This window comes from Hypanus sabinus, chromosome 10 (genome assembly GCF_030144855.1).
Source record: "Hypanus sabinus isolate sHypSab1 chromosome 10, sHypSab1.hap1, whole genome shotgun sequence".
Classification (NCBI taxonomy): domain Eukaryota; kingdom Metazoa; phylum Chordata; class Chondrichthyes; order Myliobatiformes; family Dasyatidae; genus Hypanus; species Hypanus sabinus.
The window spans coordinates 78,110,368-78,122,903 of NC_082715.1; the positions used below are offsets into that span (position 1 = coordinate 78,110,368).

The window sequence follows — 12,536 nt, forward strand, 5'->3', positions numbered from 1 at the left end:
CCCAGCTACCTGTTTTTGAATGAATTTTTGACTGAAGGAGGAGAAGCATTCTTGTAATAAATTCATATTTGGTAATTTTGGAACTGCTGTAAACCAGTAAATTAGCAACATTGCTGAAGCACAAGAAAGAAAAACAACATAAACATAAAAAGATTCTGCAGATGCTGGAAATCCAGAGTAACACACACAAAATGCTGGAGGGACTCAGCAGGTCAGGCAGCATCTATGAAGAAAAATAAATTTCCCACAACTCTTCATCAGAGTTCTTCAAAGCTTATTCTGATTACTCCTCTTCTTGGCTGCCTGACCTGCTGAGGTCCTCGAGTATTTTGTGTACTTCACTCTAGAAAGAATAGCATGCAGGAGTTGTAGCTAGGAAACTCTCTAGTTTGCTATTACAAATTAATTGTTGGCATCTTTTCCTTTCTTTGGTTTTATTTAATACTGTCGTGTACTGCTCGGTCTGAACTAAAACTCTGTAAGTAAATGGCGGATGGAAAGTAGTTGTGTGTTAACAAATAGTTGAGATATTTTGTTAAGGTGTTTAAGTTTATTTTTAGTATTCTGAAATGCTATTGTCCTTAAAACAGATCCCCACATTTAGGAATGTTCAAACATAACAGTTTGTTTTCTTTGATTCAGGTAAGGTTAATCATGGTTTATAAAATTGAGAAGCCGAGACAAATTGAACAAATAGGAGCAACACACACAAAATGCTGGAGGAACTAAGCAGGCCAGGCAGTATCTATGGATTTACAGCATCTGCAGATTTTCTCTTGTTAACAAATAGGACATGTTTAGTCTTGCAGAGAGAATATTAACTGGTGGGCACGGTGTAATTTAATTGGATTAGATTGGAACTAAGAAAATATTTTTTCACTTAAATTCTGGGAAGAAGCCTGTCAAGTTTTTGGAGGCAGAAGGCCACAGATGCTGGATCCTTAGAATAAGAACAAAAAAAAATTAAAAGTTCTGCTGTTTGTATAGTGATGAATTTAATCAATGTCCTTTGTAGAAATGGCTGTTGTACTGCAGTTCCGGGTCCTTCAGAGTGGCATTGAATTTATCAAAACCACAGCTAATCAGGATGCACAGAATATGAGTAGCTCCTTCAATTTACCTGCAACTCAACACCATGCTATTCATCAGAAGAGGAAGAGTATTGCTGGTGAGTGTTGTAATTTTCAACTGTTAGCTTTATAAATAATTGTGGGCTAACTGCTTAATGAACAAAGCATTTTCACAATTAGAATTGTATATGAATTGTGGTTATTTCAGGAAGACTTTTGCAATTTTTGTTTTTTATTGGTGTGGTCTGATGAATTTTAATCAGCCTCATTGGTATAAGTGTGTGGAAAGAAGCTTGCCACACTCAGGTGGGACATTGAGCAACTAACTGGCTTCTTCTCTGTAAAGTGTTTGTCATGTTTTGATCAGCTTCTCATATAAAACTCTTTTCACGGTACTTACAAGTGCTCAAAACAGTTATTAGGACTTTTTAGGTTTATTTAGCTGCAATGCAAGTAATTGAACTTTAGTAAGAAAGTGTTATATATGCCCAAACCACAAAGCTTAAAATAGTTGTGACTTTGCTGTAGTTCTTTAAGTCATGGGTGTGAAGAAATACAAGTAGTTTTAAAAAATACCCTTGATCATTAACATAAGAGAATCTGCTGATGCTGGAAGGTCAGAGTAACACACGCACATACAAAGTGCGGGAGGAACTCAGTAGGTCAAGCTGCATCTGTGGAAAGAGGTAGAGTTGATGTTTCAGGCTGAGACCCTTCATCAGGACTGGAAAGGAAGTGGGTAAGAGCCAGAATATGAAGGTGGGTGGTGGGGAAGGAGTACAAGCTAGAAGTTGAAAGGTGAGCGGGAAGGTCGTTAAGTGGATCATTTCTCTTCTTAAATGAAGGAATCTCTGAGAGAGGGAGCACTGAACCCATCAAACAAATTACAAACAACTACAATCATTAGGTTATTTACACAGTTGTGTTCTGAGACCTTTGCTTTTAAATAACATACAGAGGACAATGATCCTGAATCTATGCTCTTTAGGACTATCCTGAGGAATGGCCAGAAATAAATTCTCAGAAACAGCTTTGTGATCTCGATAAGGAATTACTTTGTTTCCATCGGGTATTGGACTAGTTCAGAATTGATTGAGATTGGTATAATTTAGGGTTGGAGAAGTGATAAGTGGTGCAGTTCTGAATTAAAGGATCAGAGTATGGGCAGGTTTACTTAACTCAGAGTCAGAATTGGTCTGTATGAAGGTGGAGGGGGGGGGTGGAGTTTCAAGATGGCGACGTAAACATCTGCCTTTAGGCGCTCTTCATTTTTTCAACTATAATCACCCCTTAATTAAATCTTTTCGATTTTAATCACATGGGTTGATACTTTTGATTAACTTTTTCTTCCTAAAATAATATTTGATCTAATCTCGACAAACTTAAAATGGCTACAAGCAAGAAATCGTCTAAGGAACCTGTATCCATCGACGCAATCTCTACTCTTTTGGACGCTAAACTGGATATTAAACTTTCGAGTCTGGAAGGCAGATTGGATGGTAGATTGGGAAGCAGACTGACAAGTTTGGAAAATAAACTTACCAGGAAAATATCCGAACTTGAAGAAGCTGATAGATCGCTTGAAATTAAACTTCAATCGCAGGCATCGGACATTCAGCGGCATGAAGATAAGATCGCGACTCTTGAAAAATCCATTTGTGAACAAGTACGTACAATTGAAGCGTTGGAGAAGAAGGTAGAGTCAAATGCTAAAACTATGGATCAGTATAAGTTTAAAATTACTGATCTCGAAAACCGATCTCGTAGACAGAATTTGCGTATCATCGGGTTTCCCGAAAAAGTTGAGTCCGGTGATTTAACTGAATTTTTCTCTAAATTACTATGGGAAACTTTCAGTGCTGAAGGTTTGCAATCCAAACCTGTTATCGACCGCGCTCACAGAGTTGCGAGATTTTCGGCTCTGTCTGATAAACCACGAGCGGTGATTGTTCGCCTTCATTATCCTCGGGAGAAAGAGCTTTTAATTCGATTAGCTCGTAAAAAAGGCATGATTTCTTATAACACCAATTCATTCCGAATTGTTGAAGATTATTCTTATGATGTAATGAAATCAAGAATCGCTTTTAAACCAGTGATGGCAGAGATTTATTCGATTGGCCTTAAACAAGCTTAAATGTATCCAGCGAAGCTCAGAATTACGTTAAACGACAACAGTCAGCAATTTTTCAAAACACCGGAAGAAGCGAAGAAATTTGTTGAAGAATATAGATCTTCTAGTGCAACTTGAACTACGTGTCATGTTGAAGATTCCTCGGAGAGAGGGTGCCATCTCATTTTAAGTAACCTACGAAGTTGGGTTATAACTTTTTATCCCGTTCTACGGGTCTGGCTCTTATTTTTCACTATTATCACTGTTTTATGGTTGCTTTCTTAACTTTTATAATATTTTTTTTTATTCTTTTTTCTGTTTCAGATATATACATCTACGTCTTGTAATAATGATTTATTTTTTTCAAGATGTCGTTTCTTCTTCCCATAAGACTCTGCTTTTTATAAACATTTATTTGTTTGCCTGTACTTAGAAATGGGACGAATGTTTTGAATTTTTTTTAGTTTTTTTTATATATATTGTAGTGTTTATTGAATCTTTTTTGATCCTATTTTGGTATTTTTTTTATTATTAAACTTTTTTAATAGATTGTTGAATCTACATTTATATTTTGTAAGATGGCTTTTTCAAAATGTCGTTTCTTCTTCCCATAAGTCTTTGCTTTTGAAACGTCATCTTTCTTGCATTTATATATGAAATTTTTTTAAAGGTATATTACACTCTTAAATTTTAATGTTTATTTTTTTGTTAAAGATTGTTTTATTATATTAGTTTTCTCATTCTGATTGACATATATTTTCTTTTTGCAACCCTATATTTAAATATGGGTGTTACATAGTTTTTTTTTAAAGCTTTTTATGGAGCTGCCATCTTGAAATGGGGGTAAGGTTAGTGTTAGATTATGCGCTTGCCGCTTGGCTTTTCTTCGAAGGGTGGGGGGAGGGGTGGGGATCTTTTTTCACGCTTTTGCGTTTTTTTTCTGCTTTTAGTTTATGGGCCAACTTTAAATTATTAATATTGTTGAGGTGTCATGTTCTCCGGTTGCTCCTGATTCTATTTTCCTTTTTCCTAAATTATGGGTTATGTGTCTTTTTAACCTATTATGATATACACAACTAATATTGGCATGATGGATAAATCTATTAATTTTATCTCTTGGAATACTAATGGTTTAAATCATCCGATTAAACGTAAAAAAATATTTAAGGTATTCCATAGATTGAACGCTAATATTATTTTTGCACAGGAAACCCATATTAGGAGGGAGGATAATCAATGTTTTTTTAGGTTCTGGAAGGGTCAACAATTTCATTCGAATTGTACCGCTAAAATTAGGGGTGTGTCTATTTTTATAGACCCCTCAATTTTGTTTACACATCACGAAATTATTTCTGATCCACAGGGCAGATTTTTGTTGATAACTGGTTCACTTTTCAATCGGAAAGTGGTTCTAGTTAATATTTATGCCCCAAATTTTGACTGCCGTGAATTTTTTAAACGTTTATTTACTTCCCTTCCTAATCTGAATGAATATATGTTGATAATGGGTGGAGATTTTAATTGTTGTTTGAATCCTTTGATGGATAGATCTAATCCTATTCGAACTCTTCCGAATAGATCAGCCTTACTTATTAATTCTTTTATGGTTGATTCGGGAATTACTGAAATATGGCGGTTTTTGAACCCTAAAGATAAAGAATTTTCATTTTTTTCACATGTATATCATAGTTATTCTAGAATTGATTACTTATTGATCATCGGTTATTAACGGATGTTATTGATTGTAAATATGATTCTATTACTATTTCGGATCATGCACCTTTGAAGTTATCTATTAAGATTCCGGACTTTTCCAATAATGTTAGATCTTGGAGACTTAATGCTACTCTGCTTCAAGACCCAGAATTTGTCACCTATATAAAACAGCAAATTGATTTGTTTTTCTCAACAAACTATACTGAAGAAATTGACAGAGGAATACTTTGGGACTCTTTTAAGGCTTTTATCCGTGGACAAATTATTTCGTATTCCGCTGGTAAAAGGAAACAAAGATATTTAGATATTGCTTTATTAGTGGATAAAATTAAGGAAATTGATAAGATTTATTCCGTGACTCCTACCATAGAACTTTATAAGAAGAGAGTCGAGCTTCAAATGGAACATAGTTTATTATTATCTTCTTCAATTGAAAATCAATTAATTAGGACTAGAGCTCAATTCTATATTCACAGTGATCAAACTGGTAAACTGTTAGCTAATCAATTAAAAGCTATTTCGACCAGGTGACAAATTATTAAAATTCGTAAACAAGACGGTAATTTAACCACTGATCATAAAGAAATCAATAATACTTTTCAAGATTTTTATAAATCTTTATATCAATCAGAATTTGATGGTGATCTGTCCATGATGGATAATTTTTTTAACAATTTGAATATTCCTAAACTGATTGGTGAAGATCGTAGCTTGTTTGATGCTCCTATCTCTATGGCCGAAATAGGTGAGGCTGTCTCATCAATGAATTCAGGGAAAGCTCCTGGCCCTGATGGTTATATTGTAGAATTTTTCAAAACTTTTTCTTCTTTGCTTTCCCCTTGGTTATGTGAAATCTTTAACGATGCATTTGCTAAGAAGAGATTACCTCAGTCTTTTTATGAAGTTACTATCTCTCTAATTCTTAAAAAAGATAAAGATCCTACTTTATGTACATCTTATTGCCCTATATCATTATTAAATGTAGATTCTAAGATTCTTACAAAAATTTTAGCCACTAGATTAGAAAAGGTACTACCACAGATTATTTCAGAAGATCAAACTGGTTCCATTAAGAATCGGTATTCTTTTTTTAATGTTAGAAAATTGATTAATATAATTCATACTTCATCACCCACAGTCCCAGAATGTGTTATCTCATTAGATGCTGAAAAAGCCTTTGATAGAGTTGAATGGACATATTTATTTAATGCATTGAGAAATTTTAATTTTAGTCCTAATTTTATATCATGGATTAAACTAATATACTATAAACCTGTTGCTTCTGTTCTTACAAATAATTATAGATCCTCCTTTTTTCAATTATCTCGTGGTACGAGACAAGGTTGTCCTTTAAGTCCTTTATTATTTAATATTGCGTTAGAACCTTTAGCTATTGCTATTCGTGAATCTCCTAATATTTTTGGTATTACCCGTAATGAGAAATTATATAAATTATCACTTTATGCTGATGATTTGCTGTTATATATTTCTGATCTTGATAGATCTATTCCCACTATTTTATCCTTGTTGGCTCAATTTGGTAGTTTTTCTGGTTATAAATTAAACTTAGATAAGAGTGAATTATTCCCTTTAAACGCGCAAACTTTATTGAATGACAGGATTCCATTTAAAGTTGTTACTGATAATTTTACCTATTTAGGTATAAAAATTACCAAGAAATATAAAGATTTATTTAGACTGAATTTTTTACCTATGCTTCTTCAAATACAACGTCTTACTACAAGATGGTCTCCCTTATTCTTATCATTAGTTGGTCGGATTAATGCTATTAAAATGATGATTTTACCGAAATTTTTATATTTATTTCAAGCCTTACCAATTTTTATTCCTAAATCCTTTTTTGACAACATTGATTCAAAAATTTCCTCATTTGTGTGGCAAAACAAAAACCCCAGGTTAAGTAAAAGGCAATTACAAAAATCTAAAAAAGATGGTGGTTTAGCTTTGCCTAACTTTAGATTTTATTATTGGGCGAATAATATTCGTAACCTAACGTATTGGAAATTAGATTTGGACTCATTATTGTGTCCGCAGTGGGTAAATTTGGAATGCAATGAAGTAAAGGGATATTCTTTATTCTCTGTTCTTGGTTCTTCTCTTCCTGCTGATTTAGTTAAATTTAATAAACAGATATCTAATCCTGTTATTAAACACACATTACGAATTTGGTTTCAATTTCGGAAATTTTTTACTTTGAAAAACTTTGTGCTTGATAGCCCTATTTTATTTAATTTTTTCTTTAAACCTTCCTTGACAGATCAAGCCTTTAGCATATGGAAAAGGAAAGGTATAAAATGTTTTCGTGACCTTTTTTTTGAAGGTACTTTGATGTCTTTTGACCAACTTTCCAATAAATTTAAATTACCTAAATCTAATTTCTTCAGATATTTACAAATCAGAAATTTTTTACATAAAGTTTTACCATCTTTTCCCAACTCAACTTCAACAGATTTCTCAGATTTGATTTTTACCTTAAATCCTTGTCAGAAGGGATTAGTTGCTTTTATTTACAACATGATTATGAAGATACAACCAGAGATGTCTGATAGAATTAAACAACAATGGGAAAAAGAACTTCGATACAATATACCAACAGATAAATGGGAAAAAATTTTACAAATGGTTAATTCTTCTTCTATATGTGCTAAACATGCTTTAATACAATTTAAAATTGTACATAGAGCTTATATGTCTAAAGATAAACTTGCTCGATTTTATTCTCATATTAACCCTCAATGTGATAGATGTCATTCAGAAGTGGCTTCACTGACCCATATGTTTTGGTCATGTCCCACTTTACATAACTATTGGAAGGACATATTCGTTACCATTTCCTCAATTTGGAACATCGATTTACAACCTAACTTTATTACTGCAATCTTTGGTATACCAAATGAGGATGGTAATCAGTTTTCTCCTTCAATCAGACGAATGATTGCTTTTGTAACATTAATGGCCAGAAGGTCTATATTACAAAATTGGAAAGAAGTAAACCCTCCTACCACATCTCAGTGGCTTTTTCAAACTATTTCTTATCTGAGTTTGGAAAAAATTAGAAGCACTATTTTTGACTCGTCAATTAAATTTGAAGAAACTTGGGGACCGTTCATCCGACATTTTCATATGAATTAATTTGGCCTTTCCCAGACCTTCTCTCTGTTTATTCTTGTTCAGGTATGGAGTTCCGGAGCTCTTTGACACTATCATATACTTATAAACTGTTATTATTGCCCATGTTAGTTTTAGTTTAGTGTTTGTTTCATATATATATTTTCTTTCACACATCTCTAATTTTTTTTTCTTTTTCTTTTGATGATTAGTTTTGTTTTTTTTCATATATAATTATATAGACTTGATTGATTAATGTACTTTTTTGTTGTTGATGTTTAATAGGATATCATTATCCTATTATTAATGTAATCTTAAGTCTATTGTATTCATAACCTAGTCATTATTATGTTATGTTTTTTTTATATTTATATGAAACTCAATAAAAAGATTGAAAAAGAAAGAAAGAAAAGAAGGTGGAGATGGTGTAAAAATGGAAAGTAAAATTAAAGCTTAAAGTTGACAGAAATGTATTATTTTTCATAAAAATGAATAAGATATGACAGTTGCCAGGAGAGGTGTCGAAGTGTCCATTGCCTCCTCTACTGCCATGATGAAGCCACACCTGGGTTGGAAGAGCAGCACTCCTGTCAGGGTAGCCTCCAACCTGACAGCATAAACATCGATTTATCTAATTTCTGGTAATTACTCTCCCCTCTCCCTTCTCACTTTCTCAATTCCCTATTCTGGCTCCCCTCTAACCCCTTCTCTTTTCACCTGCCTATCACCTCCCTCTGGTGCCCCTCCTCCTTCCCTTTTTCCCATTCTCTCTCCCCCTCCTCACCCATCCATCTTCCCTCTCACCTAACACCTACCAGTTGGCATTCCTCCCCTCCCCTGACTTATTCTAGCCTCTTCCCCCTTTCTTGTCCAGTCCTGATAATGGATCTCAGCCCAAAACATTGTCTACTTATTCCCCTCAATAGATGCTGCCTAACCTACTGAGTTCCTCCAGCATGTGTTTATTGCTGAGGTGAAGAAGTGATTTATTTTTCAATTTGTATCAATGTTTTTAATGTTTGTGTATTCTTCTGTTGCGTTAAATGACTCTAATGAGCAGTGCTACAAAAATTGTTCTTTCGAGTGTGGCAAGCGGTCTGTGGTGAGGCAGCACCTTTGTTGCGCTCTGCCATGCCAATGTGCTAGGAGCAGGATTCTGAAACTATGAGGACCATGGGAGGTGAACAGGCATTTTGTGTATGATTATCTTCTCCCTCTCCCCCTTCCCCTTCCCCCGGATACTTCTACACTTCTAATTTATTATCGAAGAATATATATATGTCACCACATACTACCTTGAGATTCATTTTCTTGCAGGCATTTACAGGGAGATAAATACAATATATGAAATTTATGAAATAATATACATAAATCTGACAACCAAAGTGCAGAAGGAGACTAACTGTGCAAATAAAAACAGCAAATAATATGAGAATGAGTTGTAGAGCTTTGGAAGTTAGTCTGTAGGTTGTGGACTGAATGATTACAGCAGATCAGAGTGTAGTTTGGTAATTAGAAGTTGGACGAGCAGCATATACTCACCAGAACTCTGACATGTAAAATAACCTGTGTTGAAATATGATCAGATACCGACCAAGTGAAATTTAATGTGCATCAGTTAGTTTATATGTAATGAAAGGATTGTATCTGTAAATCAAACCTGCTTTCTTCTGACAGATTCAAGCATTTATGTTTGTAAGAACACCCAAAGTAATCCTGTATTGAATTTTATTCTAATCAAAGCATAATTTAAAAAATTTGGTTGAACTGCTTTTCAAGCAACTTTTACTTCATTTTACTTATTTTTTGCCCCAAGTTATCTTGCAATCTCCCCTAAGAGGAATTTAGTTTAAGCTGATTTCAAATGGTTTGAAGGGAAAATGTGCTCACAATAAAGCCTTAGGGAAACATTTTTTTAAAGGGAGGGCCTGCAGTATTTACTTTAAAGGCTTGTGGTGATGCATTGAGAATAACTTCTCCCTCTTAATTTTTACATTAACACATTGAGATAGGTTAAAGGGTATTCACCTTGTGAATGTACTGGCCCTGTTATGTACTACACAGTGTAACCTAAACATAGATTAAACAGCTTAGTTTTACTTAGTGATCACTTTCTGAAGCTTTTTTTAGCATTACAACCAATTACCAATAAGAGAAGTGATACTAAAACTTAGTTGGGGAAATTTGGATTTTGCAAAGTAATGTAATTCTCTGCTTTCAACATATTACAGACAGTTCATTTTAGCCATCATTTAGCTTTCCCTGCATACATTTCTACATTTTGTTTATTTATAACAAAGGTTCAATTGCATTGAAAGATTCCATTATTCCGCGACTACAAAGACACCATTTGTCCTCATATGGTCACCTTACATTGGCTTATACTTTGAACCTAGTGCACCAGGAGTCATCTTTGCCACTCTCAACTGGATCCATTTCCTATTCTTTCCCTTCAGAAGCAGGTGTAGTAATGGTCTTTTGAATTCACATCCTAGAAAAGCATTTCATTCTGAAATGTTTTGTGTCGATGGCAGACTGCAAAGTATATATTGCGGAAGAAAAATAAAATTTCTGATACTGTAAACCTACCAGACCTTTGACAGTGTCAATATGTTTGAGCATGAAGTACCAATATTCTGAAATAAAAATTCAACAACATGTTGTGATGAATGATGCTTTTAGGTTTACAGTATTGAGTTCAAATCAGTGCTTGGATGTCGTTTTATTCCACTGATTTGTTGCAGTTCTGCTACAACAGATACTAACCCAAAAAATGTTTTCCATAGAGCAGCAATAAAGTATTACATTCTCAGATTCTGTTGGAAGCCATTTATTCACTAGCTTACATAAAATAATGTTTTGTCAATATGTGGTTTTGTTTTCACTATAACATCTGTTCAAATCTTTTTTCTTCAAATCTATTGCTGCTTTCAAGTGCAAACATTTTATTTGTTAATATTTACTATAACATATTTTTGAAAGTATTTTGAAACCTTATCAAACTAAACGGCAGGAAAGATAATTCTGAAAGTGATACCATCAGAAGTATGTGTGATAGTGATAGTTGAAATCATTTTGTATCAAATGAAGATCTTTATTTTCTCTTTTATGTATCATGCTTTCCCAGCTGGTAGGAATTTGGTTTGTAGTCGCTTGAGCTTAATAGTGTCCCTTAAAGCATTGCATTTTATAATCTTCACTGTGTGATTTTGTAAAAATATAGTAAATACACAAACCTTATTGAAGTGGAATTTGACTTACAATCATTGTCAGGTTCCCGCAGGTTTTCCTCTGCGCCATCTGATGCTTTGTTGATGAAAATGCGATCAGTAGCCAGTGATGAGCTCTCTGAGCTAATGCAAAGAAGGATGAGCCATGAAAACACAATGAGAGCATCTGAAACAGAGTTTGTACAGAGATTACAGAGGCTCACAATTTTATCAGTTAACAGGCTAATCTATCAAGGTAAGTGATCTGGCTACCCCCCCCCCCCCCAACATACACTTTTCTGAGCTTATCCTTTTTTGAGCCCACAGATACCAACAATTCCTCAGTTTCTTGTGCAAGTATTCGTATTTCATTGTGAACCTTGATCGTTCTGTCCCATCATAGTGAGCTTCACAATCAAGCCCACTGTTGACAATCAAGCCCACACTCTACTCAAATTCACCTTGGCAGATTGAATAAGCCTAGTAATGACATATTAGCAGTGACAATGTTCTAAGTGTCACAAATGGAAGCATTCCTGATGGTGGTTTTGACAGCTGGCTAAGCCATTGTGAACAAATTGACTAGCTATTTAAAAATCAGAATAGATCAGGTGCATTTAGTCTGAAGTAACATTGAAACATAGTGAAATGTCTTTTGCGTCAACAACCAGCACAATCCAAAAAAATTCTAGGGTAAGCTTGCAAGTATTGCTGTGCTTCTGGTGCCAGGCAGCATGTGCACAACTTACTAACCTGCACGTCGTCAGAATGTGGGAGGAAACTGGAGTATCTAAAGGAAACTCACACAACCATAGGCAGAATGTGCAAGCTCCTTACTGACCGTGGCGGGAATTGAACCCAATCACTGGAGCTGTAAAGCATTGTGCTAATCATTATACTATTACATCATCAAGTCCTGACCTGTTTCTGCTATGTGATGGGATTTATATGCAGAAGATTCAGCCCTGTGATGAAAATCTGGCAAGCTTCTGCAAGGAAGCTCTCTTTGGGCATCAAGTGAAGTAAGGACTTGTGGGTAGGGCAGTGTTGATTGTAGAGAGCTAAATGCTGCCAACAGAAACTGGGCTGTCATTACTCCTACTGCTATGAAAAAAGTATGTTGGCTATTCGGGGAACAACTAAGAATTTATTCCTGAATGTGAGTTAACAGACCTTTACCCTTATCTGCACCACTGGCGCAGCATATCATAATGTTGCCATAATAATGCATTGACATTTAATGTACCTGTAAAGTTATAGCAATTGCAATTAAACAGTAGGCTTATTAAACTTTGTCTCTGA

The 12,536-nt window shown here is 34.5% G+C and overlaps 1 protein-coding gene across 2 annotated transcripts in view; it reads left to right on the forward strand.

Annotated features, from left to right (window-relative positions):
* Positions 1 to 12,536, forward strand: part of lyst (lysosomal trafficking regulator) — a 277,149-nt gene that overhangs the window by 200,769 nt on the left and 63,844 nt on the right. For both annotated transcript variants that reach the window (XM_059982158.1, XM_059982159.1), the window contains exons 28-29: positions 1,016 to 1,168; positions 11,299 to 11,490. In XM_059982158.1, coding sequence (XP_059838141.1) covers positions 1,016 to 1,168; positions 11,299 to 11,490 — 345 coding nt within the window. The remainder of the gene's footprint in view (positions 1 to 1,015; positions 1,169 to 11,298; positions 11,491 to 12,536) is intronic.